General features: G+C 50.0%; 1 protein-coding gene across 10 annotated transcripts in view; it reads left to right on the forward strand.

Moving 5' to 3' along the window:
• EHMT1 (euchromatic histone lysine methyltransferase 1) overlaps window positions 1–23508 on the forward strand; it is a 140771-nt gene that overhangs the window by 91035 nt on the left and 26228 nt on the right. For all 10 annotated transcript variants that reach the window (XM_048223006.2, XM_048223007.2, XM_048223009.2 and 7 more), the window contains 8 exons: window positions 686–817; window positions 4085–4230; window positions 9211–9354; window positions 10692–10918; window positions 11703–11876; window positions 13091–13173; window positions 14259–14365; window positions 19969–20091. In XM_048223006.2, coding sequence (XP_048078963.1) covers window positions 686–817; window positions 4085–4230; window positions 9211–9354; window positions 10692–10918; window positions 11703–11876; window positions 13091–13173; window positions 14259–14365; window positions 19969–20091 — 1136 coding nt within the window. The remainder of the gene's footprint in view (window positions 1–685; window positions 818–4084; window positions 4231–9210; window positions 9355–10691; window positions 10919–11702; window positions 11877–13090; window positions 13174–14258; window positions 14366–19968; window positions 20092–23508) is intronic.

A 23508-nucleotide genomic window follows, 5' to 3' on the forward strand; every position in this document is an offset into this window, starting at 1 on the left:
GGCTTCCTCGGTGAAGTCTGCTCACAATGGCAAGTGCCCATGTGGGTTCTCCAGGAATTATGGACAGGCCTCAAGGGCATAGGAGGCCTGAGTCTGGGCAGGGCCCATTTCCAGGCCCCTCAGTTGTATTCAGATTGCATTGCCCTCTCGTGTGTGATGCCCTTCATAAAGCAGCGGGTCTGACGGGTGGATGTGTCCCTGCAGTCCTGCATCCTTTCCCTGTGAATCCTGAACTCAGACGTCTGCAGGGTCAGGCCGATTTCCCAGCAACACTGCACCTATGGGGCGGCTTCTCAGCTGCTTTACATCAGCCGGTCTTCCAAACCTTCAAATCAGAATTTTCTGTTTTATTTTTAAAGTAGTAGTTACAGAACACTTATATACTGTGTTTTTATGTTTTCTTGGTTATTTGATCGGCTTTTCTCTGACTGGTATAGTTACAGAGAAAGGTGTTTCCAGTTCCTTCTTTTTTGTGATACAGCTCCCCTCATCCCATGAATAGTCTGTGGAAATGGGGGAATTAGCAAAATGAGGCACAGGAAAGAAAATGAGTGAGGCTGCAGTATCCTGAACAGGGATGGTGTTCGAGCTGGTTGTTTTGAATGGGTTAATTAGCATTCGCCATGGTCTCTGCTGGAGAGGCGTGGCCCGGGTGCAGTGTTTCACGGGTCCCCTTTGAATGCAGGTTCTGAAGCATACACGTCATCTTCAGGAAGTGCAGAGCAGACGGCACCTGGAGACAGCACAGGGTACATGGAAGTCTCTCTGGACTCCCTGGATCTCCGTGTCAAGGGGACACTGCCCTCACAAGCAGAAGGTGAACATCTGTGCGGTGACCAGGCCGGGCACCATCTTGCTCTTTGTTTGCTGGGGGTGGCCTCGTCTTAACGTGATGCCCCCTGGTGGGTAGTCATGAAATGTTCGATTAACTGCATCCCTACAAAGTGACCCAAGTGGATGCCCTGGGGCACGTTTGCCCACTCTCCCCGCAGCATGGGAGTGAAACATCTCGCACAAGATCAGGTTGTTGGTGGTCATGGCTTACAACATTCCCCCTGTCAGTCATAGAGTTCCTGCTGGAAAGGGGTCCTCCTGTCCTGACTGTGTTTCGGGAAATAAACTGGTGGTATGAATTTGAATAGCATGGCTTCGTCATTGTCTCTGACTGTGACTGTGGTTGGTGTTCATGTGTGTTCTGTACTGGAACAAAGGGTGCACCTAGTGCTGGTTTGGGCCTTGAAGGTACAGGTGTACCCATAGCTCCCCAGGTCCTGTGCCTGGAGTGCTGGGTGTGGGGATAATCAGCTGGCCCGAGTTGTGTGGGGCTTTCTATCACTGTTTGCTCTCCTTGAACTGTTTAAAAACCTTTCGTCAATGAAAAGTAACTAATCACTGACTATTTTGGAGAAGCTGTTTAAAATGTAATATGGGGAAAATATAAAATCCCTAAGTTGTTTACATTCCACATGGACCTTGCAGTTGTGCGCTATGCGCTGCTATAGGAGTTTAACCTGTCAGTGTTCAGAGGACATATAACTGGCTTTTTAGGGTTTTGAACACTAGAGAAATTTTGATCACCTCTTTAATGTGGGAAGTCACACCTTTAGCCTAAGACACATTGTAGACTTTCCATCAGAGAAACCATTTTTCTTCTTCTTGCACCAAATAGAGTAGAACGCCTGGCCAATGTCCTGAAGTTGTTGGCATAGTCCCCTCATACTTTCTTTCCACATGAAGGATCATTTTTCTAAACCTGCTTTTAGGGTTGTCTCAGGAACTTACAGATTTGGATATAAGCTGCATATAGTATTTCATCTAATCACATTGCCCCCTGCTGTGCCCCGGTGGTTAGAGGTGAGGAGACCGTGGGGAGCACAGTGGAAATACCTGTTGCTCACGAGCGCAGTGACCTTGGGCTTGCCCCAGTTTGTGTGTTTTTGTGCTTATATGGTCTTTCTGGTAAAAGTAAGCGCCAAACTGGTGGCAGCCAAGTTGGAGAAGTAGGAGAAAGTGAAGGCTTCCTGAGACTCTATGACGTTTTGTAAGTTGACTTCTTAAACTTCATTTTTCTTTGATTGGTAACCGCTGATTGATCAGTCAGTGATTGGTCTGTCTAGTCATACTTCTGATTTAGAGTATCAGCACATTGAAGACACAAGTTGCATTTGCATCTATGCCTTTTTCTTAGTGTCTGAGTTTTGGACTCGGGGGCGGGGGGCAGTTGTGGAGCTCGAGCTGGACAGGAAGGACAGAGTACCTCAGGCTCACTGGAGGCCTAGGGGTATGCTCTGGGTGCAGAGGGCAGCTGATGGTTCTGGGTCATGGGTCCAGAGGGTCCGGGCTTGAGCCTGCAGCAAGTTTGTGCATAATCAGACATGCCGCTCGCATGTCCTCCTTCCTGGCGTCTTTGCTGCTAGGTCTGCCGAGTTGAAGTGGAGTGACATTGTGGTCCCAGCAGATGATGGGACGGAAGGCCAGGAGTGGACGGTGTGGAGATTTTGGGGGGAGCCAGAGCTCAGGGGCGGTGGGCATTTGGTGGGGTTCTTTTGAGCCATTCCCTTGGCGTCCCTGGTGGCTCCCACTGCTGGAGACAGGGGCACGCCCCATGTTCAGAGCCCCCATGTTCAGGAGGCGCCTGAGCCACTGCTGCATTGTCCCTATGTGGGAAACTAAAGCCCAAGGCCTCGCTCCTGCCTTCGGCCTTCTCAGCCATGCTGGCCAGCTGCTTGTGCAGCCTGTGTCTTCCTCATTGTAAAATGTAGTTGCTAAGCAGAGTCATCGGCAGGGCTCTCCCAGTTTTAAACTTGCGGTGACGCTAATGTTAGTTCTAGCTCAACGTTTCCCTGTTCCCTCCCACCGTGAAGGAAGGGTGTCCCTCTCTTGGGGTGTAGGTGACCTAGAGGCTCGGAAGTTTCACAGGGCAAAAGGAGCCTGTGGGCTCCTGCTGCCGGTCATGGAGGACCCTGCATCCTGAGTCTCCTGGTGAGGGCCAGCCTCAGGTCACACGTAAGGGTAGTAGTGGGCAGTGAGGCCATGTCCTCCATCCCCCTGTGGGCCCACTTACAGAGGTGTGGCAGCAAGAGTCCATTATTCTCTCTCCCTTTTTTTTCCTTTGTTTTGTTTTCCTTTTCCTTTTCCTTATTGTTTTAAGTAGGCTCCACACTAGGCTTGAACTCATGACCCTGAGATCATAACCTGAGCTGAGATGAAGAGTCGGACGCTCAACCGACTGAACCACCCAGGCGCCCCAAGAGTCCATTATTCTTAACTAAAAAAACTAATGGCGAGCGTTGGGGATGTCGATCACCTTGTTTCTACTTTGGCTATCTCACAAGAGGAGAACATGAAATGTGTCTTCCTTTGAAAGCAGCCAGACCCTGTTACCAGGTTGGATTGAGGGGTCGTACTGGCAGCCAGCCTGCACCTCCACCCCTCGAGGCCGGCCTGGCTCTGGCTGTGCTCAGATTGGGCTGAGGTCCTCCTTCTCTCCTGGTGTCTTCACCATAAATTGGGGATGAGAAGGAGATAAGATGTACCACCCTTATTACTACTGTCACCGTTGGTCTGGCGTCCCTCAACTTGTCCCTCCTCAGTCTAGCAAACATCCTGGATAAGTAAACCCAAATGGAATCAAATGTTTGTTTCTGTGGCTGCAATTCTAAAACCAAGTGAGGAGAGCAAGGTCTTAACATGTATTGAATGCTTTTTTTGTGTGAAAACCAGAAGATTTAGGGGTAGCTAATGAAGGTATAGTCTCTTTCTGAACTTACGTCCTGGCGTTTGAGAACGTGAATTACCCAGTAATTCTGATGGTATGTTAGTGGGAGAGGTTCCCTTCCCGGTCCCGCCGGCAGTGGGCGCTCGACAGGCGGGCGGACCCTCCTGCTACGCAGGGCTGCTTGTACCAGCACAGTAATTGAGTGTTTTCTTCATTGCACATGAGGTTTCCAGAAAGACCATGTCATTGGTCACTTTCTGGACTGTCATCTTGAAGTGGGGACCTCGTGCCACTGCAGGTAGTGGAAGCCTGCCTGGGCATGCGCTGTGCTGTTGCTGACACTCACGTGTGTTTGTGTGACTTTAGGGCTGGCCAATGGTCCTGACGTGGTGGAGACGGACGGCCTTCAGGAAGTGCCCCTCTGTAGTTGCCGGATGGAAACCCCGAAAAGCCGAGAAATCACCACTCTGGCCAACAACCAGTGCATGGCTACGGAAAGTGTGGACCACGAAGTAAGCAAGCTCATTTTCCATGCAGCAACAGGACGAGGCAGGACCCCAGAAGTGTGGCAGAAATGGTGGTCTTGCAGGCCTGCCATCCCTTCTGTAGTTTCTGGGTGGACCCTTGGACACAGAAGAGCTCCCCTCATCTGCTAGGGCTGTTTGGCACCCCAGAAACACACTTCACACTGGATAGACAGAGTAAATAGCTACTTGGTCTCCCCCAACCTCCCCGCCCTTTTCCTTTCCAGAGTAAGGAGTTGGTGTCCTGACAGTCTCAGAGGCTTGACTGTGTTTCTTCCCTCCCATCCCTCTCTCCTTTCCTTTAGCATCTTAGGGACTCATGGTCTTTTCTGTATTCAAAGTGTTATAAAATGAAACATAGATCCAGAAAACAATACAGGACAAATGTTTGCCTCATGAGTCTGTCCAGCGTGAACCCTCTGGTAACCTACCACCAAGGTTCAGAATCTGACCGGGACCTGAGTGGCCCCCATTCTGCCATCTGTAGTGCTCACCTCCCTGTGTTTTCAGAATAGCCTCACCATTCCATATGTAAACCCGTAGACACTGTTGTCCTTTTGTCTTTTAATTTACACACACTCCCCCTCCTCTTCTTTTCCTTTCAATTTTTCTGTGGAACAACCCGGGCCACGTGGCCGCGTCATCTGGGGTTTATGGGTCCCACAGTCATGGTGCTATTCAGCTGTTCCTCTGTTCTCCTCATACATCTGCAGCTTAATGCAGAGATGGACCAGACTCTTCTCACTCCCTCTGCAGGACTTTAGGAGGACGTTAGCCCAAGTATTTGAGATTTCCTGGAAGCTCTGCCACATTGGCCCCAGCTCTTGGGCTGCCCTCCCCCGGTCCTCCCTGCGGGGTTTCCCAGTGAGGATCTCGTATTTCAGTATCCCTGTCCTGGGGTCCACGAGACACTATCTTGGTCTTCCTTCTCCTCCTGTTGCAACACCAGCGTTGCATGCGTCTCGTGGCTAAATGGGGTTTTCCTCTAGACACTTGAGTCTTGCAGCCATGGTAGCTTGATTTTGTTGTAAATGTTGTCTTTGGGTTGTGGCTTTGCTGTCTAGTTGCTATTTTATGTGGGATTCCAGGAAATTCTTAGGCCACTGCTGTTTTCCCCAAAATTGTTTTGTGGTCTCCCTATCTCATGTTTAGCTGCTAGCAAGCAGCCCTTCCCAAAACAAGCTCCTTTGTCTTTTTTTTTTTCTTTTTAAAGATTTTATTTATTTATTTGACAGAGATAGAGACAGCCAGCGAGAGAGGGAACACAAGCAGAGGGAGTGGGAGAGGAAGAAGCAGGCTCACAGCAGAGGAGCCTGATGTGGGGCTCGATCCCATAACGCCGGAATCACGCCCTGAGCCGAAGGCAGACGCTTAACCGCTGTGCCACCCAGGCGCCCCCTCCTTTGTCTTTTTGTGTTGTCAGGCAGCTTTATCAAGGCACACTTCACACAGTAAAAGTCACCTTTTTTCGTGTGGTTCTGAGTGTAGGCAAATGCGTATAATCACGTGACCACCACTGCTGTCAGGAACTGCCGTTCAGGTCTTCTGATGCTTCTCTGACTCTGTCCATCAGTTGCTGAAGGAGGCGTGTTGGATCCTTCAGCCATATGGCTTTCTCCTTCCAGACCCATTGGTTTGGCCTCTTGTGTGTGGAGACTGTGCTCTGTGCTCACGCATCATGACGCGCTGTCCCTCTGCAACCCCGGGAAGACACCTCTGCTGACACTCGTGTGCCTGGTACTCACGTGCGCACCTCACTTTCCTTTGATTAATGTCTGCAGGACACGTTTCCACCTTTTACTTTTCACCTGTCTTTGTCTTTAAAGTGGATTTCTTTAGACGGCGTGTAGTTAGGCTTTACTCTTATGTATAATCTAACATCTCTGTTCTTGACTCTTGTTCGGATCATCCCCACCTCGTGCGTTGTTGCTGTACTTGGGCTACGATCTAACATCTTTATGGTGTTAGGGTTTATGTCATCCGTTACTCATTTTTCTCTATTTTTTGACTTTTGGATTGAATTTTTTTATGATTCCAATTTATTCCACTGTTGGCTTTATTATGTAAATCTTCTTCTGATGTCTGCAGGCACTGCCCTGGGGTTTATAGCACTCATCTTTACTTTGTCACGGTGTACCTGCCCTTGATGCCACATTCGTTGACTTGGTATAAGAATCTTACGGTAATGTGGTCCCAGATCCTCCCTCCCATCTTTTGTCATGTGTTTTAATTTCATATGTGCTAAAAGCCCACAGGGTATTGCTGTCGTTTTTGCTTAAACATAGAAGTAGTCTTTGGTTGACTTTCATTTAGACCCTACCCCGGGACCGCTCCCCCTCTGTTGGGTTGGAGCCCGGACCAGGCTGTCATGGCTGTCCCACAGCTCAGGTCTGTGCCGACAGCGAGTTCTCTCCCTTGTGTGGGCCTGGGAATGTCTTTGTTCTGCCTTCGTCTGGGGGGTATTTTTGTGGGCGTAGCACTCTTACGCGTCTGCAAAGGCTGCTGCTGTGTCATGGTCCATGGTTTCTGAGGGGGTTGCTGGCCACCCTTCCTGTCTTCGTTCCTCTGATGTGATACCGAGTTTTTCTCCGGCTGCTCCAAGGTTTTCTCTTGTCTCTGGGCCTGGGCGCCATGGTTTTGGTCTTTCATTTGTCTTTCTCTTTCAATACTTATCCCTTCCAGTCTTTCTGAGCCTCGTGGACTTTGATCTGGCGCCTGCTTGTCCTCGAGCCTTCTTGCCTGGCAGCCCTTACTCCTCGGCCTGGCTGTCCTCCCCTGTCTGGCACTCTGGTCACACGTATGTCAGCTTATGTGATACTGTCTCAGCTGGTGGGTGCTCTGCTCTTTTTCCTGTTTCTGTTTTAGGTTTGGGTTAATTACATTGACCTTTTTCAATTCAGTAATTTCTTCTTCATTGTGGAATATACTCATGAGCCAGTCGTATGCATTTATCTGTTTCCACATTTTTTATTTCTACCATTTTTATTTGACTTTTCTAACATTCCTGGTGTGCTTGTGCGGCATCGGGGCACCTCCCAGTCTCCTCCTGTGGCTTGCTCTGGTTCTTGGCCGTGTGCTCAGACTCCGGAGCAGAACCCCTCAGCCACAGCACCTCTGCTGCTTTGGACCAAATGATTCTCTGTGCGGGATCGTCTTTTTTTGGTTAGATGTTTAACAGCATCTCCTGTCCTGCTTGTGACAACTGTAAATGTTCACGATGTTGTTAGATGTCGGCTTGACTGTGTGTCAGTCTCAGAATTCCTCCTGTTTGCCCGTGCCAGCTCTTCACTCTGGTTCTCCCAGTCTCCTTCCCCTGGGACAGCCACTTTGACCTCTTTGAATTTTTCTTTATATTTAAAACTTTTTTCCATAGTTTTACATAACCCACTTCCTGCTGTCATTTCTTGACTGTCTACGTACAAGATACGGCCTGTTGGTTTCTGACTGTGGTGGAGGTGCTCCCCTTCTAATTCCCCTGCTTTCTCGTTACCCCACCTGCAGTATACATTCTGTCTGTATTTTTGGTGAAAACTGTATTTGCGATTTTCATAACACACTGTGGAAATGCTCACAGCTGAGCCAGTGGCATGCGTGGAGTACATTTCTTCTCCTAAACGACTTCTATTTTCCTGAGTTAATAATTTCCTCATTTCTCATGTACCTATTACAAATTCAGTCCTAGATCAATGGAATTGCACATTTCTGTAGGCATTTTCAGCACCTCAAGTCTGTCTGGGTCATAACTCTCTCATCTTGGTGGTGCATACCCTCAGTAGCTTCTCACAGAAGGTTGCTGGGGAGATAGATACCTGAGACTTTGTATTCTGGAAACGCTTTCTCTGAGTCAAGAACTCTATGTTGGACACGGTTTCCTTTGTATTTTGAGATTGCTCTTTGTTTCGTTGTTGCACGGTGCTTGCTGCACGGCTGGGCTGGCTTCCTCCCTGGCCTCCTGCTTCCCGCCCGGGAGCGCGCTGGCGTCCCAGGCTGCTGCTGCCTCCCACACAAACAGGGACGGGTGCATCCTTCCAGTTCGTGTACCCTTGCTTCTCTCTGTTTTACCTTTATTTTAGGTCCCCTAGATGGGAGCCTCCAGTTTTCTTCTTTGTTTTCTAAATTTTTGCCTGTTTGCTTCACTTTTAGAAAATTCCGCATCTTTCTTTCTAGCACTTCTGTAGAAATTTCCCTTTTTCCACCTTAATTCTAATTCCTGAGTGCTCGTTTTTGTTCCTTGAGCATGTCTTCCTTTATTGCCTCCTGTTCCACTGTGAGAATGGCCACGAGGTCTGTTTCTTTAGGGGCACTGGTGACAGTTTCTTACACACTCTCCTGCCCTGGCTTGTGCTCGTCAGACGGCTTCTGATTTCTGCCTGGTAACTTTAGTCTTTGTGCTTTGTCTTTGCTTCTCCCACTGGACCAGATGTCGGTCTGGGGCTTGCTGTCCGCTGACTCTGCATCACTTGGTGGGGATGGCAGGCACGGTCGGCTGAGCAGTTGCGGGGCAGGGCGTGGGGTCATCCTCAGAGGCCTGAGGCAGGCTGCTGTGGGGGTACACCTGGGCCACACTCAACCCATTGTCTGTGCAGCTAACCGGTAGCCCTTTGTCTGATGTTTTGCTCTGGCCGCCCTGACCACTTGTGGGGCTCCATGGATTCACAGTGAGGGTCCACTGCTGGCCCATGACGTCCATTCTGCCCTGCCTGGTGTATGTCCATTTGTCCTCAGTACCTGGCCTGCACCCCAGCTTGCCCAGGATGTTTTCCTCCATTTGCCAAGTTAACCACTTGCTCCTGTGACACTGTGCGTGTGGCCACCTGTCAGGCTAACTGTTCTGTTCTGGCAGACTTGCAGAAGACAGAGCCCTGCCTTCCCCTCAGCGTCCCGACCCTTAGAGTCTGCCTCAGACTCGCATCTGCTGGGCTCCTACCCAACGGCTCTGTGGCTGACCCTGGTCTTGTGTGATTGCAGCTGGGCAGGTGCACCAACAGCGTGGTCAAGCATGAGCTAATGCGCCCGTCCAGCAAAGCGCCACTCTTGGTGCTGTGTGAAGACCACCGGGGCCGGATGGTGAAGCACCAGTGCTGTCCTGGCTGCGGCTACTTCTGCACAGCGGTAAGTGCCCGGCTCGCCGTGTGGGTCCCCGGCTGAACAGGCTAATGCCAGCGTTTGCTCCCTTCCTCCTGCTGGCTGACAGTTGTGGCAGACACCTCCCAGCAGCTCCCGAGTCTGGGGGCCCACCTGGAGGCCCCCTCTCACAACACGCTCTCTTTTTGCTACGTGCGAGCCTGCAGCCTCCCGGGGACAGATGGGAGATGGGAGGTGGGCGCCCTCAGCCCCCCTCCTCCTGCTCCCTGTGTCTGAACACACAGCGGCCTTGCTCCTGGGCAGGGGCCTGTCTGCCTTGCCTTCTGCTTTGCCTTCATCTCTTAGTTTTAGGGTCTTTTCCATCAGTTACTTCATTTCACATATGCCTGTGCCTGGGGTGCCCGTAAGAACGCAGGGAGCCCTGCGGTTCACGTGGCCCACAGCGGAGCGACCACCTGGGCCAGCAGCTTCTCTTCAGTGGCTGCTCTTGGGATTTCACACCTGTGTACCCCTCCTTGTCTTCCACATCCTTGTTGCTTCTGCTGGAAAAGAGGGAGACTGCTTCTCTGTGTCTGTTGACCCTTAACTCCCAGCAAGCACATGCTACTCTTAACTGCTTCTCATCCTGCTGGGGGTTTACCTCCGTGGTGCCAGCAAGGGTCCTTTTTTGAGGCCATCATGGGTTTGCCTAAAGTGCCCCTCAGTGATGCTGGGTAATCTCTGGAGCACTGTTCCTTCTCTCTCTTCTGAGGTTCTCTTTCCTAGATTGTCCTCTGGGGGTCCTTCGTGAGACCTGGTCTTCTGTGCAGTCTCTTCTTGGCTTAGAACAGCCGGAGAGTGAGGCCTTGGCCTCCTGGGGTGTGGGGGTCAGTCAAGTGGCTTCTCCCCACTTTGCTCTCTTTCTTTTAAGTAGCGGTGGGGCAGGGTGGGGGTCATCTGGGTGGCTCAGTCGGTTAAGCATCTGACTCTTGGCTTTAGCTCAGGTCACGGTCTCAGGGTTTGTGGGATTGAACCCCGATCAGGCTCTGTACTCGGTGCGGATTCTGCTTGAGATTCTCTCCCTCTCCTTCTGCCCCTCCCGCTCTTACTGTCTCTTTCGCTCTCTCTCTCTCAAATAAATAAATAAATCTTAAAAAAAAAAAAAAACCACAAAACCAAAAAAACAAAGCAGGGGTACGTGTGGACACACCACAGACGTAGGACATGGGTCTCCTGCTTACCTAGCCAGGGACTGGGATCCCCAACTGGCCTCTGGGCCCCTGGCCCCCAGAGCACACTCACAGGCAGGTTCAGTAGCACTTTGTTTACTTTCATGCATGTTAGCCCTAATTTTAAGCAATGATTTCTCATCCTCCTGTTTCCAGGGTAATTTTATGGAGTGCCAGCCTGAGAGCAGCATCTCTCACCGCTTTCACAAAGACTGTGCCTCTCGAGTCAATAATGCCAGCTACTGTCCCCACTGTGGGGAGGAGATCTCCAAGGCCAAAGAGGTGACCATCGCAAAAGCGGACACGACCTCCACCGTGACGCCGGCCCCCGGGCAGGACAAGAGCTCCTTGGTGGAGGGCAGGGCTGACACAACCACAGGCAGGTATGCACCCAGTGCAGCCTTGGTCAGCTCCCCCAAAGGCCTGTGTGTCTTGAAGTGCTGACCCCGGCGTGTGTGTGTGCGTGTCCTGTGCCCCGGTGGAGTGTCTCTGCACGTCCATGCACATCCGTGCCCCCTACACATTTGTACATCTGTGGCATGCAGGTAGAATACGAAACGTTAGCTTTAGCTGGTACAATTACTGCATTATATTTTGAAGGCGCTAGCTAAACAAAAAAAGAATTTTATTAAGGGAAGGGTTCATATTGGGAATATATAACGTAATAAATACCTCACTGATACAGAGAAAAGTAATACTTCGTCGAAGGCTGTTTAAAAGAGCCTTGGACTGTAGGCATATCAGACTGAGTATTGGGAGGAGGCCGATTCCTTCTTGTTGTTCTGTGCTAACCCTGCTAACCTGTAAATGAATGTGACATACTTTGAATCAAACTTCTGGGAGGGTTTCCTCCCTCTGGGCTGAGCAGTGGGTTTGATGGCTCCAACTTGGAAGCTCACTCACAAGAACAAGCTTGAACGTGGTCCTGAAAACCGTGGAAAAGTTGTCCTTTTGCTTTGAATGTCACTTTTTTTCTGGGAATTTGCCCTGAACTAGACTGATCCAAGGACTGAACAGAGAGCGAGTCTGAAGCTGTTTTCACGCTCAGAAGAGCAGGACAGCTGCAGGGGTCTGAGTGAATCATGTGTGTTTTCATTGGTTTCCACGAGAAGTGGAGTTTTTCACGTGTCTGCAATTGAGCATGTCATTTGTTTCCTACCCCTCAAGCACTGCTGGACCACCGCCACTGGAGGATGGCAAGCCTCAGAGCACAGCCCCCCAAGCAGCTGAGGGCTTTGACCCCACGGGGCCTGCCGGGCTGGTGAAGCCGGCCCCCGGCCTTTCCCAGGGACCAGGAAAGGAGACCTTGGAAAGCGCTCTGATCGCTCTGGACTCAGAAAAGTAAGAACCAGTCTGTAATTTCAGATGTGGCTCAGGGCCTGACCTACTGACATCTGCCCATCTGGACGTTCCTTCCTGCAGATTTCTCTTCCCTCCGTGTCAGCCACTGGGGTGTTGGCGCCCGCCCATGTGTCTGTAAATCCCCCGGCGCTTCCAGGACTGCCATGGTCGCACTTGCCCAGGGTCTGTACCCCGTGTGGCACCTCCTGAGGGTCACCGGGCTCCCCCACGGGGTCGTGGGGCATTACCAAGGAGGTCACTGTAGCCTTCTTCAGCTTTTTGATTAATGGTGTTCATTTACATATTCACGTATTTTTACACTGTTTCAGGAAATTGTGGCAAGCTGTCCATTATATTAAGAGCAAAAGGTGACTTCTTTGAAATCATAAGTGAGGATAGTCCTGGTGAGGCTTTTAAAGACATTTCCCCTGGATATTGTTGACCCCCTGGTGTTGACCTCAGGACATAAGAGCAAATGCCACTTGGCTGATTTCCTCATCTGTGAAGTGAAGCGTTGGATCAAGTGGCCGTTCAGGCTTACCTGCCAACTCCCAGATAGTGCAGCCCTGCAAGAGGGCCCCGAGTCTGTGACCTGTGAGCCAGGCAGGCGTCCTCTCCCGGGGAAGCCCACCAGCCTAGTTCACCAGGGTCTCAGGCCAGGCCACGTGTCCTCCCTCAGGGCAGTGCGCCTCTCTGCTGGAAGGGGCGTATGTCACGGTACTCTTGATTAGGGGAAGCTCAGGTGTTAGGACACATTGCCGAGTCCCCCATAGCTTTCACTCCGTCAGTCTCCAGCCTCATCTGTGGCCCTGATGTTATGGTGACTGTTGCATCCCCCTGCCCCGCTCGCCAGGCCCAGGCCGCATGCTGAAGGGGGTGGGCTGGGCCAGGTGGGCCTTCCTCGACCCCACGCTACAGCGAGATGGTTCGCTCTGTTGTCACAGTACGCAGTCGTCACAGTACACAGAAGCCTCAGGAGCCATTCTCCAGTTGTGGATGAAGAAGACAGTTGCTCGTTTTTATTGTTTTTTTCCTGTGTGATGCGTGAGCCTGGTGACTTTGGTGCCCTTGACCCTGAGGCATCAGTAGGTAGACATCCCCAGGTCTTCGCATCCTGCAGCGAGCCTCTGTACATCTGTGTGTGTGGTGGCGGGTGGGCTGGGAGCTTGGGTGAGGCCACCTGGTGGTCACCGCTGTCCGTGCTTCCCCCGCAGACCCAAGAAGCTGCGCTTCCATCCGAAGCAGCTGTACTTCTCCGCCAGGCAAGGGGAGCTGCAGAAGGTGCTGCTCATGCTGGGTAAGCAGCCTGTCACTCCTGCTGGGGTTGCCTGACCCTGATGCCGCAGGAGCAGGCAGTAGTTTGTTACCTTTTTGAGGAGGTGGGTCTCGGTTTGTTTTCTTAATCTGTCTCTTATTTCCCTGATCTGCGCTCAGTGGTGGTCATCTTGTGCATGGTGTTCGTATTCCGTTATTTGTGGCGATAGACATGTTTTCTGTGAATTTCTCATTTTTAAAGAGGAATGTGGTGTATGATTAAGAGAAGATGTAGATTCAGGAAAAGGAAGCTGAGTGAGTGGGGCCAACTGTGCATTGGTGGCAGGAAGGCGTGTACGAGGCCTGTGCTGGTGGAAGCCGGCTGTGGGCAGAGCAAGACATACTACACTGACGCACCTGCTGGTGCTTTCAGACCCTTCCCAGATCTGCTCCACCAAGGAAGGGGCAGTAGTTTGATTCTGAGCTTGCAGCTCGAGGCTCTGTTTCTCAGGGTTCAAAAGAGTGATTAAAAATCCCTTTACTTGACAATCAAAGGAGACACTCAGTGATTTGTTCTAAAAATGTAAGTTATTTAATGTTGACCAAAATGGCAATTTTAGTCATTTTCCCCATAGGCATTCCTGGCTGCTCTGTGGCTGGTCTGTCAGTGGATTGTCCACGGCAGGCCTGCTGGGATCGTGTGCACCAAGCCACGTGTATGTGTGTGAGGCTGCCCAGTGGGCCTGTTGTCCCTGCCCTTAGCAGGTGCCCCCCAGCCTGGGGAAGGCAGAGAGCAGGAGTGCTTGAAAATACAGAAGGAACCCCAGGGAAATTCTGGGAGCCCCTGAGTTAGACAAGGGCAGTGAGGGAAGCGTTTTATATTGTTAGGTAGTTCCTGGCAATAGACCCACATGTTGAATTTTGTGTGAAACTAGCATACTTCCTTTTGAGTCTTAGCAGCGTGTTTGGAGGCTGGCTTCGTTCACTCTTACCAGACATGGGAGGTGTTGTGTGATGCTGGTTCTTGGTGGTCGTCCACCTGTGCCTTTACTAGCCTTTGTCACCACCCTGAAGTGGTGGGAACAGAGGCTGCTTCCAAAGTAATCGGTGAAACCTGTTTGTTCACAGTTGACGGAATCGACCCCAACTTCAAGATGGAGCATCAGAACAAACGCTCCCCACTGCACGCCGCTGCGGAGGCCGGCCACGTGGACATCTGCCACATGCTGATTCAGGTCGGACGGCGTGGCTCTCCACAGAGCCCTCCACCCACTCTCTCTTGTCTTTGTCGAGTAAAATACACGAGGCTCATAGTTCCGAGAGCCGAAAAGTCAAACAGCACTTCCTGGCTCAAACAGAAAACCAGCGTTTCTGTCCCTCCAGTCCTGGCACACCCTGGCCCTGCTGTCAGTCCAACAGCTGCTTCTCTGGCTATTTTCTAGATTTGTTGTTTTTGTTCCTGTTCTCCATTCAGTTTTTAATATCAATTACTGACTTTAGAGTGTGGAAAGGCTTGGCCCTGGCATGCGTACCCCGCCCCCCCCCGCCATCCTCCCCGTTTGATCACGTCCTGTGTTGCTGAGGTCAGTGGCAGAGCCCCTGTGTTGGGTGGTCACGTCAGTACTTCCGGAGCTGGCCACGGCGCCTACGAGAGCGGTAATTGTCGTGTGCTCTGTTGCCTCCTGCTGATTCATTCCTAACCCTCTGAACAGACTGCCTCTTGTCTCCGTGTCACCGAGAAGTCTTGTTGTTGCTTGCTCCCATGCCCTCTTTCTCTGGGACACCCCTTCCCTGACCCTGGCCCTGTGTTGGGCCCCCTGTCTGCTGGAGACGACATTTTCAGCCTAATCCTTTATCTCTGGATGCTTCAGGAAATTTCCTTTGGTCCACTGGTCTCAAATCTCACTGCGATGCAGTGGTCTTTTGACTCCTTTGGAGTATTTGGTGTGTCCTTTCGATGTAGACATTCCTGTCCCTTGTTCTGGGGTTTCTGGATGCCACCTTCCCATCTGCCCTCTGGAGCTCCTGTTCTCATGTTAGGCCTGATGGACTTGTTCTCTGGCCTTCGCTTCCTGCCGTGCACCAGCTCTTCATTTCCCCTCCCACTTGCTACATTGTTCTTGACCTCACCCTCCAGCTGCTCTGGGAATTGCAGTCTGTGCAGTCCCATCCTGAGATCCAGAGTCCTTTCTTGCTCCCTGAGAGTTCCTTTTTTGTACCTCTGTTCTTCCCTTGTTTCTTTGAAGATACTACAGTAATTTTGAAGTTTTGTGCTGCTCTGTTCGGTTTGGTCTTTCTTTTTTATAGGTTTTCCTCAAGTGCCTAATGATTCCTGTTTGTTCACATCTAAAGTACTAAAATGCTGGTGGGGGGTCCCTGTCTTGTTGCTGTTGGGTGCCCTGCAGGCACTGCTGGCGAGAGAGGGGCACGTGTGGGCTGTCTCCTGCGTGTGCCTCTGTGGGAGCCCGAGGTGCCGAAGGCCGGGCTGCCGGGGCTGCTCCCCTCCCTCAGCCTCGCCTGTGTGTCTGTCTTGACGCCACAGCTTCTGCCAGTGCGTCTCCACTCACCTGGAGTGTTTTCTTGTTGTTCTGATGGGTGCTGATGGAAGCGGCAGCTGTGGGCAGAGCAGGACACGATCATGTTGACATTTGCGCCTGTATCTTGCGGTAGACACACCTGTTAGTGTGTATTTGTAGCTTCCTCTCATGCCAAAGAGCCTCTGGTTGGGTTGTACCTTGTTACGTAGCATGTTGCTAGACCATTTAGAAGGTCAGTCTGGTAATCTTGGTATTTTAATAGGAACCTTTAGTCTAGATAATATTTACTGTAATTTCTAGCATTTAAATATATTTCTGATGTTTTATATTGTTTTGATTCTTAGTTTTTTCAAACGTTCTTTTTTTAATCTCGTTGCCTTCTTTTGGGCTGATATTTGCTTCAGTCATCTCTTTTCCTTTCTCCTCACTCACGTGGAGGCTATGTACTCTCTCTCACCTCCAGAGGTCAATCTGTGATCTGGTGTGCAGTCATCATGTCCTCCGTCTTTAGACGGACAAGATGGGGGAGCTGCGGATGCCAAGGGGGTGACAGAGGCCTTGCACTGGCTTGGTGAGCTTGAGCCATTTCGATGCAGAGCCCCATGCAGGCCTCGGCGCCTCCGAGTTCAAGAGAAGCCTAGCAGGACTCGGGGGCAGCCGGGAGGGCTGCTTAGAGTGGTCATACGGGGCTGGTTCTTGGCAGTGACGGTGGTGGGTGGCTGACCTGACGGAGAAGAGCTCCTTGGAGAGAGGTCAAGGGCAGCTGGCATGGCCATTGGGGCAGTGACCACGGTGCTGGTGCTCCGAGGTGGGTTGAGGGCTGGGGGTCAGCACTCCAGTGGGACGCTGTCTTGTTCCCATTGCGAGGAGTCGCACAGGGCATGGATGTGGTTTGTGCTTCTGAGAGGGTGGACTGGAGGCCCAGTGCTGTGTGGGACGGTTGCAGGACAGGGTCGGGGCAGGAGGTGGAGCATGGTCACTCTGGTGGTCAGTGTGCTGCGTGGAGGTGGGCGAGGGGGCTGCCCAGGCTCCTCCTCATTTCAGAGACCAGTGTGGGGGCTTTTTGGGAGACATTTCCCTGGATTTGGGATTCTGGGTTGCTGGTTGTTTTCTCTCACTTTTTTAAAGGAACGATTCCACTGTCTTCTGGCTTCTTTGCCTTCTTTTGAGAAGGTAGCTTGTCATTCCTTTGAAAAGACCTGTTTTCTCTTTGGCCTTTTTTTTTTTTTTTTTTTAGTGTTAAAGTGTATGTGTGTGTGAGAGAGAGAGAGAGATGCATGCAGAAAAGTCCTTAAGATGTAAACATCCTATTAATGAGTAGTCACGAAGGGCACCCACCTCAACCCAGGTCAGGACAAAGCCCTGCCCACCCCCCTGGAGGGGACGGCTCTGCAGGCTCTCACCGGGACAGCCCTGGTCTCTGTATCTCTCCAGTCTGTTTGCCATGTGGCTTCGCTGTGTCTTCCTCTCCGCTTCATGCACATTGAGTCACGCGGTAGGAATTCTGGTGTGTCTTCCTTTTGGTCCAAGAGCAGAACCGTACTTGTGCCTTTGAGCACGGGGGGGGGGGGGGGGGAGTGTGTCTGTGCTCTGGTCCCGGTCCTGCCCCTCCCGCCCTTGTGCGAGGCACATCCTGGGAAAGCCGAGAGCGTAGGAACTCTCTGCCGTTCTGTAGCTTCTCTGTATCTTCAACTGCTGTGAAATAAAATGAGACTCACTGTGGAAGAGCAGCCCTTCCTAGTGTTGTTGTCTATGACCCTCTGTGCTGGCCTGGTGTCGATGGCCTAGGCTGCTCACTCCCTGAGCTTGGAGGCTGTGATTGTATTTTTCTCCTAGAACCTGAGCTGCTTTCCTGAGAGTCCCCGGGACTCTAGTTTTTTCTAGTTTCCCCTGCATCCAAGGGTGTTGTTTCTAGGAGGTTCAGCTCTGGTGGTGTGTCTCCCTCCCCACACCATCCGCTGGGCAGGCTCTGGCTCTGCACCCTCTCCCCAGCCCCAGAAGCTCTGAAGCTGCTGACTGGTGTCGCTAGCCTGCACTCTTCTGTGTTCCTGTGTTCTCGGGGTTTGAGGAACGTTCCCTCATGCCAGGAGCACCTGTGAAGAGCAGTTTTGAGATCTTTCCATCCCATTTAATTTTTGTCCTGAGGTCTCCCTAGAAACAGCTCTTATTTTGTTTGGGCCCTGCCCGCTGCAGTGTGCCGCGTGCTGCCATACGTGACTGTTTGGATTTAAAGGACAACATTAAGTGGAAGGAAGCATGTACTGCTCAAGCACTGAGCAGCATCCCCCGAGCTCAGCGGCTGTGTGGTCAGGGCGGCTGGGCTGGTCGTGGATACAGATGCAGCACGTCCACCTCCAGCAGTCATCCCAGCCTTTGGCAGCCCCGGGGACATCCATGGTGTGAACATCCCTGCCACTGGTCGTTCATGGCAGCTGCCCTGGGTCCAGGTGCATGTCCCGACTGACAGGTCACCTCCATCTGCTCCCCAACTCTAGGGTGCCCCGTAGCCTTTCCTCCTTGTGTGAGTGTTACTGCTGTGTCTGTGGTTGCTGTCCGTCGTGAGCCTGTGAGGGGTTTTGTAACAGAGAAAGGTGTATATTCTGATAGTCATGGAGCCCCGAGGGGAGGGGCAGAGCCACACCTGTTGCACTGACCTCTGAGCCCGAGGACCTGTCGTGGGCAGCACATGCCTCACCCGGTGCATACACACACCTTGCACACCCACACGGGATCTTGCACACCCTGCACAGTCACGCAGGGAGGTTGTGGGGAACACGTGGGGGTTGGGGCTTGCCTGGTGTCTGGCACTTGGGCTGTGGTGTGTCTGGCCTGGAGTTTCTACTAAGTCCATCCTGCTGGACGAACTGGGACTTTTCCCTTAAGACCCACTTCCCTGGTTCACCATTCTCTCGGTGGGAATCCTATCCATCACATGGGGATCTCCTGGTTTGACTCTCTCTCCTCTGTCTTCTCCCTCTGTCTCAAGGTTCTTTGGGATTCTTGGGCTTTGTCTCTCAGTCTTTCCTATCTTTTCCTGGTGACGATCGCTTTCTTCTGGGTCAGCTTTTGCGGTGTCAGTTCTGGATTGTCTGTGTGTCCTTGTGAGGGCCTCTGTCACTTGTTGCCCTTGATTTCAGATGGGCACACTGGGGATAGGTCCTAGGTCCTCAGACCTGCCCCCCAAGTCTCAGGGGTCTCGTCCTCTGACCCCTGACCTTCCATTAGTGCCTGGTCTTCAGCTCTGCCTGTGGCCCCCAGCCCCATCCTGCCCTCTGGAATTTGCCAGAAGTCTTGTTCAGGCACCTCAGTCCCCTGGTTTCCCTGTGCACCACTCTGGATCTATTTAAAAATTTCTTAACTCATTTGTTACTTTTGTTTTTAATTACAAACAGCAAAAACAATACTATTCTCAGCCTTTTCCTAATAAATATTTATTTTATAAACTAAATACTAGCTTTTGGTACATCATTTTAAGAAATCAGGCAATTTTACCCGCATGGGGAAAAGGTTTTAATTGTGAGAATCCAATTTGCTTATAGCACACAACACATTTCAGAGTTGGAGCTTCTTAAGTTTCAAACAGACTGAAGTTTATCTATGTATATTTGCTAGACTATTAGTTTTCCAAGTACATACTCTATTGAAGATTAGAAATTGCTTCAAAATACTTAGTATTGGAAATCAGCTTTTATTCTATTAATTTTGGGAAGCATTAAAACAGCCAAAGAAGGAGGTCACTGAGTCAGGGTGTCCTGTGGTCACTGTAGGCCAGATCACTGCCCGCCTGCTGGCCCAGCTTTGCTGAGCAGCTCCCTCCACATTTCTCCTTTGCCTGCTTTATTTTATTTTATTTTTTGAAGATTTTATTTACTTTTGAGAGAGAGAGCGCGAGCGTATACACACGAGCAGGGGGAGGGGCAGAGGGAGAGGCAGACTCCCCGCTGAGCAAGGAGACCAGTGCGGGGCTCTGAGCCGAGGGCAGACGCTTAACCAGCTGAGCCACCCAGGTGCCCCCCTCCTTTTCCTGTTTCAGAAGGTTATCACTTCTTACTTCTAAAGGTGTTGTCGCTAATGTGCTATAAACATTTTCTGTCAAGAAAATGCTCTTCTTGAACTGAAGGTTTGACAGTAGTAGAACGATCATGTCTGCATTCGGTCCTGCAGACTCAGTTACAGTCATTGGAAATGATTTTAGCATAGCTCACCAGATCTCTCTGCTTGCAAGCGTCTGGAGTGTCTGAATGCCAGGTGGGGCTGCAATGGGAGCTCTCTACGCACCTGAACTGTCCTGGTTTCACTAGGCGGGCGCGAATATCGACACCTGCTCAGAAGACCAGAGAACCCCGTTGATGGAGGCGGCAGAAAACAACCATTTAGATGCAGTGAAGTACCTCATCAAGGCCGGGGCCCTCGTGGATCCTAAGGTACGCATTCCTGTCGTGTGTAGGAATCTCCCAGAAAGATGGGCAGGCCCAGTTCCTTGTTGGGGCGTCTTCAGGAATCAGTAGCCAGTCAGACATCCACCTGCTTGTCTGGAAGTAGTTCCTAGTCACCTTGCTTGGTTAGCGGGTTATTTGAGGTTACTAGTGCACACTGGATCTGCTGTGCCGCACAGAGAGACAAAGCGACAAATGTGGAGTTTGCCGCACAGAGGCCTCTGGCGTCCTTAATGTTTTACACGTCCCCTCTTCTGACTCCCACCTGGGGCAGTTAGCCCCTGGGCCCCGCCAAAACCATACAAATTGGGAAAGAGTAAAATGATCTCTGTTCATAAATGGTATGATTTTATATGTAGAAAATCCTAAAGAATCCGCACAGAAAAATCTAGAACTAATAAGTGCATGCAGAAAAGTTATACAAAGTCAGTATAGAAGCATCAGTTGTAGCCCTGTACACCTGAGATGAACTGTCCGAAAAGGAAATTAGGAATTCCACTTTTAGTAGCATCAAAAAGAGTACAATACAAGGAATAAACTTAACCAAGGAGACAGAAGACTCGTACACTGAAAACCACAAAACGTTGCTGAAAGAGATGAAAGAAGATGTAAGTATGTGGAAACGTGTCCCGTGTTCATGGGTTGGAAGACTGAACATTGTGGAAGTGCCAGTACACCCAGGGCGAACCACAGAGTCAGCACGATCCCCGTCGAAATCCCAACGCCATTTTTTACAGATAGAGAAAAACCAATCCTGAAATTCATACGACCTCAGGGACCCTAAACAGCCAAAACAGTCTGCAGAAGGACAAAGCTGGAGGCCTCACGCTTCCTGACTTCAGAACCTACCACAAAGCTACAGCAATCAACACAGCACGGTACTGACCTGACGGTGGACGTATAGACCGTAGGAGAGGGGGGCCCAGAAACGAACCCTCGCCTGCGTAAAATAGTTCTCGGCAGGGTGCCAGGATCATTCAGTGGGAGGAAAGGGCAGTCTTTTTAACAAATGGTGCTGGGAAAACAGGATCTCCACATGTGAAAGAGTGCAGGTGGGTCCTTCCTTTACACCGTATTTAGATATTTACTCCAAATGGATCAAAGACCTAAATGTAACAGCTAAAACCATAAATCTCTTAGAAGAAAAGATAGAGTAAAATCTTCATGACATTCATTGGGTCTGCTAATGATGTCTTGGGTATAACACCAATAGCACAGATAATAAAATAGATAAACTTCTTCAAAAATAAAAGCTTTCGTGTGTTAGAGAACACTAAGAGTGTGAAGAGACAACCCACAGAATGGGAGAAATAGTCATAACTCCTGATGGGGGATTCCTATCCAGAATATAGAAAGAACTCCTACCACTCAATAACAAAAATCCAACCCAATTCAAAAGTGGACAGAGACTTTGAATAGACATTTCTCCAGAGAAGATCTATAAATGGCTAATTAGCACATGAAAAGACGCTCAATATCACCAGTCATCAGGGAAATGCAAATCAAAACTACAGTGAGATGTCACCTCACCCCCCTTGGGGCACCAGTTATCTAAAAATGGAAAGTTAAGTGCTAGCAAAGATGTAGAGAAATTGGAACCCTCATGCGTTGCTGGTGGGAATGTGAGAAGATGCAGCTTCTGTGGAGAACGGTTTGGTGGTTCCTCAAAAAGTTAAGCATAGAACCACCATGTGATCCAGCAATTCCAGTCCTGGGTGTTTACCCGAGGAACCTGAAGGCAGGGGCACGAAAGGGTGTTTGCACTCCCATGTTCTTAGCAGTATTGTCCACAAAGCGAGAAGGTGGAAATAGCCCAAGTGTCCAACCGCAGAGGGAAAGGTTAGCGAAAAATGGTCTGTGCGTTATGGGGCGTCACCCAGCCTTAAAGGGGAGGGACATCCCAGCACAGGTAAGTGCTGAGTGAGACGAGCCTGTCCCAGAAGGACACATCCTATAGGATCCACTCGTGTGAGGACCCAGAGTTGTCAGATTGAGAGACAGGAAGGAGGTTAAATGAAGGTTATGGAGGCTGGGGCGGGGCGGGCATCCCTGCAGAGTGGGCACCGTGCTTCCATTTAGGGTTAGTGGTGAGGGCCGCACAGCAGTGCGAGTGGGATCACTGCCACCAAATGGTACACTTGAAAATGGCCAAAATGGCAAATCATATGTTATGTACATACCTACATATACAGCTACAATAAAAATATATGATCTTGTAGTTTTTCACATTAATACACATTTTTCCAGCCAAAAACTTATACTGTTCGTAGTAATTTATCATCTTCCTTTTTTCTATCAAATTATCGGTTTTTCTATTAAATATTGTAACATTATTTCAGGTGGCTGCATTGTATTTCATGATGCAGTGGTATCACTTTTAGTCCAATTTGCTTATTGTTTAGTATTTATGTTTTCAATTTTTTAAAAGACTTATTTACTTTCAGAGAGAGAGTGCAAGCATGTGAGCAGGGGGAGGGGCAGAGGGAGAAAATCTTTTAGAGTCTGCCCTGAATGCAGAACCCGATGTGGGGCTCGATCCCACGACCCTGAGATCACGACCTGAGCTGAAACCAAGAGTTGGATGCTTAACTGACTGAGCCACTCTGGCCACCCCTATGTTTTTAATTATCATTATATACAGTGCTCCAATTAACATTTTTTTAGCCAAATTTTTGCACGTTTGATTTCTTTAGGACATATTTCTGGGTGTGGAATTGTTAGATTAAAATATTGAGGGTTTTTATATCTCTTTCGGAAATACACCAATACACTCAATTCCATTTGCTCTTACCAGTGGCGACTATGATAGGTTTTTAAAAAGACATTAGCAGGGGTGCCTGGGTGGCTCAGTCCATTAAGCGTCTGCCTTTGGCTCAGGTCATAATCTCAGGGTCCTGGGATTGAGCCCCACGCTGAGCAGGGAGCCTGCTTCTCCCTCTCCCTCTGCCACTCCCCCTGCTTGTACTCTCTGTGTCAAATAAATAAATAAAATCTAAAAAAAAAAAAAACCTTTTAAAAATAAAAAAAAAATATTAAGTTTGATATGCAAAAATTGTTATTTGGGTTTTTTTTTACTATTTTATTTAAGTTGTCTTAAAGTGAACATTTTTTGGTATATAGTTTGGTATATAGTTATTTATCTATGGTATGAATATTTTTTCAAGCTTTAGTCTTTTGCTTTATTTTTGGTGTTTTTTTTTTTGCAATCTGGAAACCTTTAATTGTTATGTAATTATCTATAGATAACTATTATTAATCTTCTCCATTACGATGGGTGAGTGAGTCCCGCATTTACCCCATTCTCTGCCAAGGCACAGATTCTCAGCCTCGTCACAGGAACCAGTACCCAAGCTAAGCACCAGTGCAGAGGCAAGAGCTTAGTGTGCAGGGCTTTGCAGAAGCAGC

Source organism: Ursus arctos, unplaced genomic scaffold (assembly GCF_023065955.2).
Source record: "Ursus arctos isolate Adak ecotype North America unplaced genomic scaffold, UrsArc2.0 scaffold_18, whole genome shotgun sequence".
Classification (NCBI taxonomy): domain Eukaryota; kingdom Metazoa; phylum Chordata; class Mammalia; order Carnivora; family Ursidae; genus Ursus; species Ursus arctos.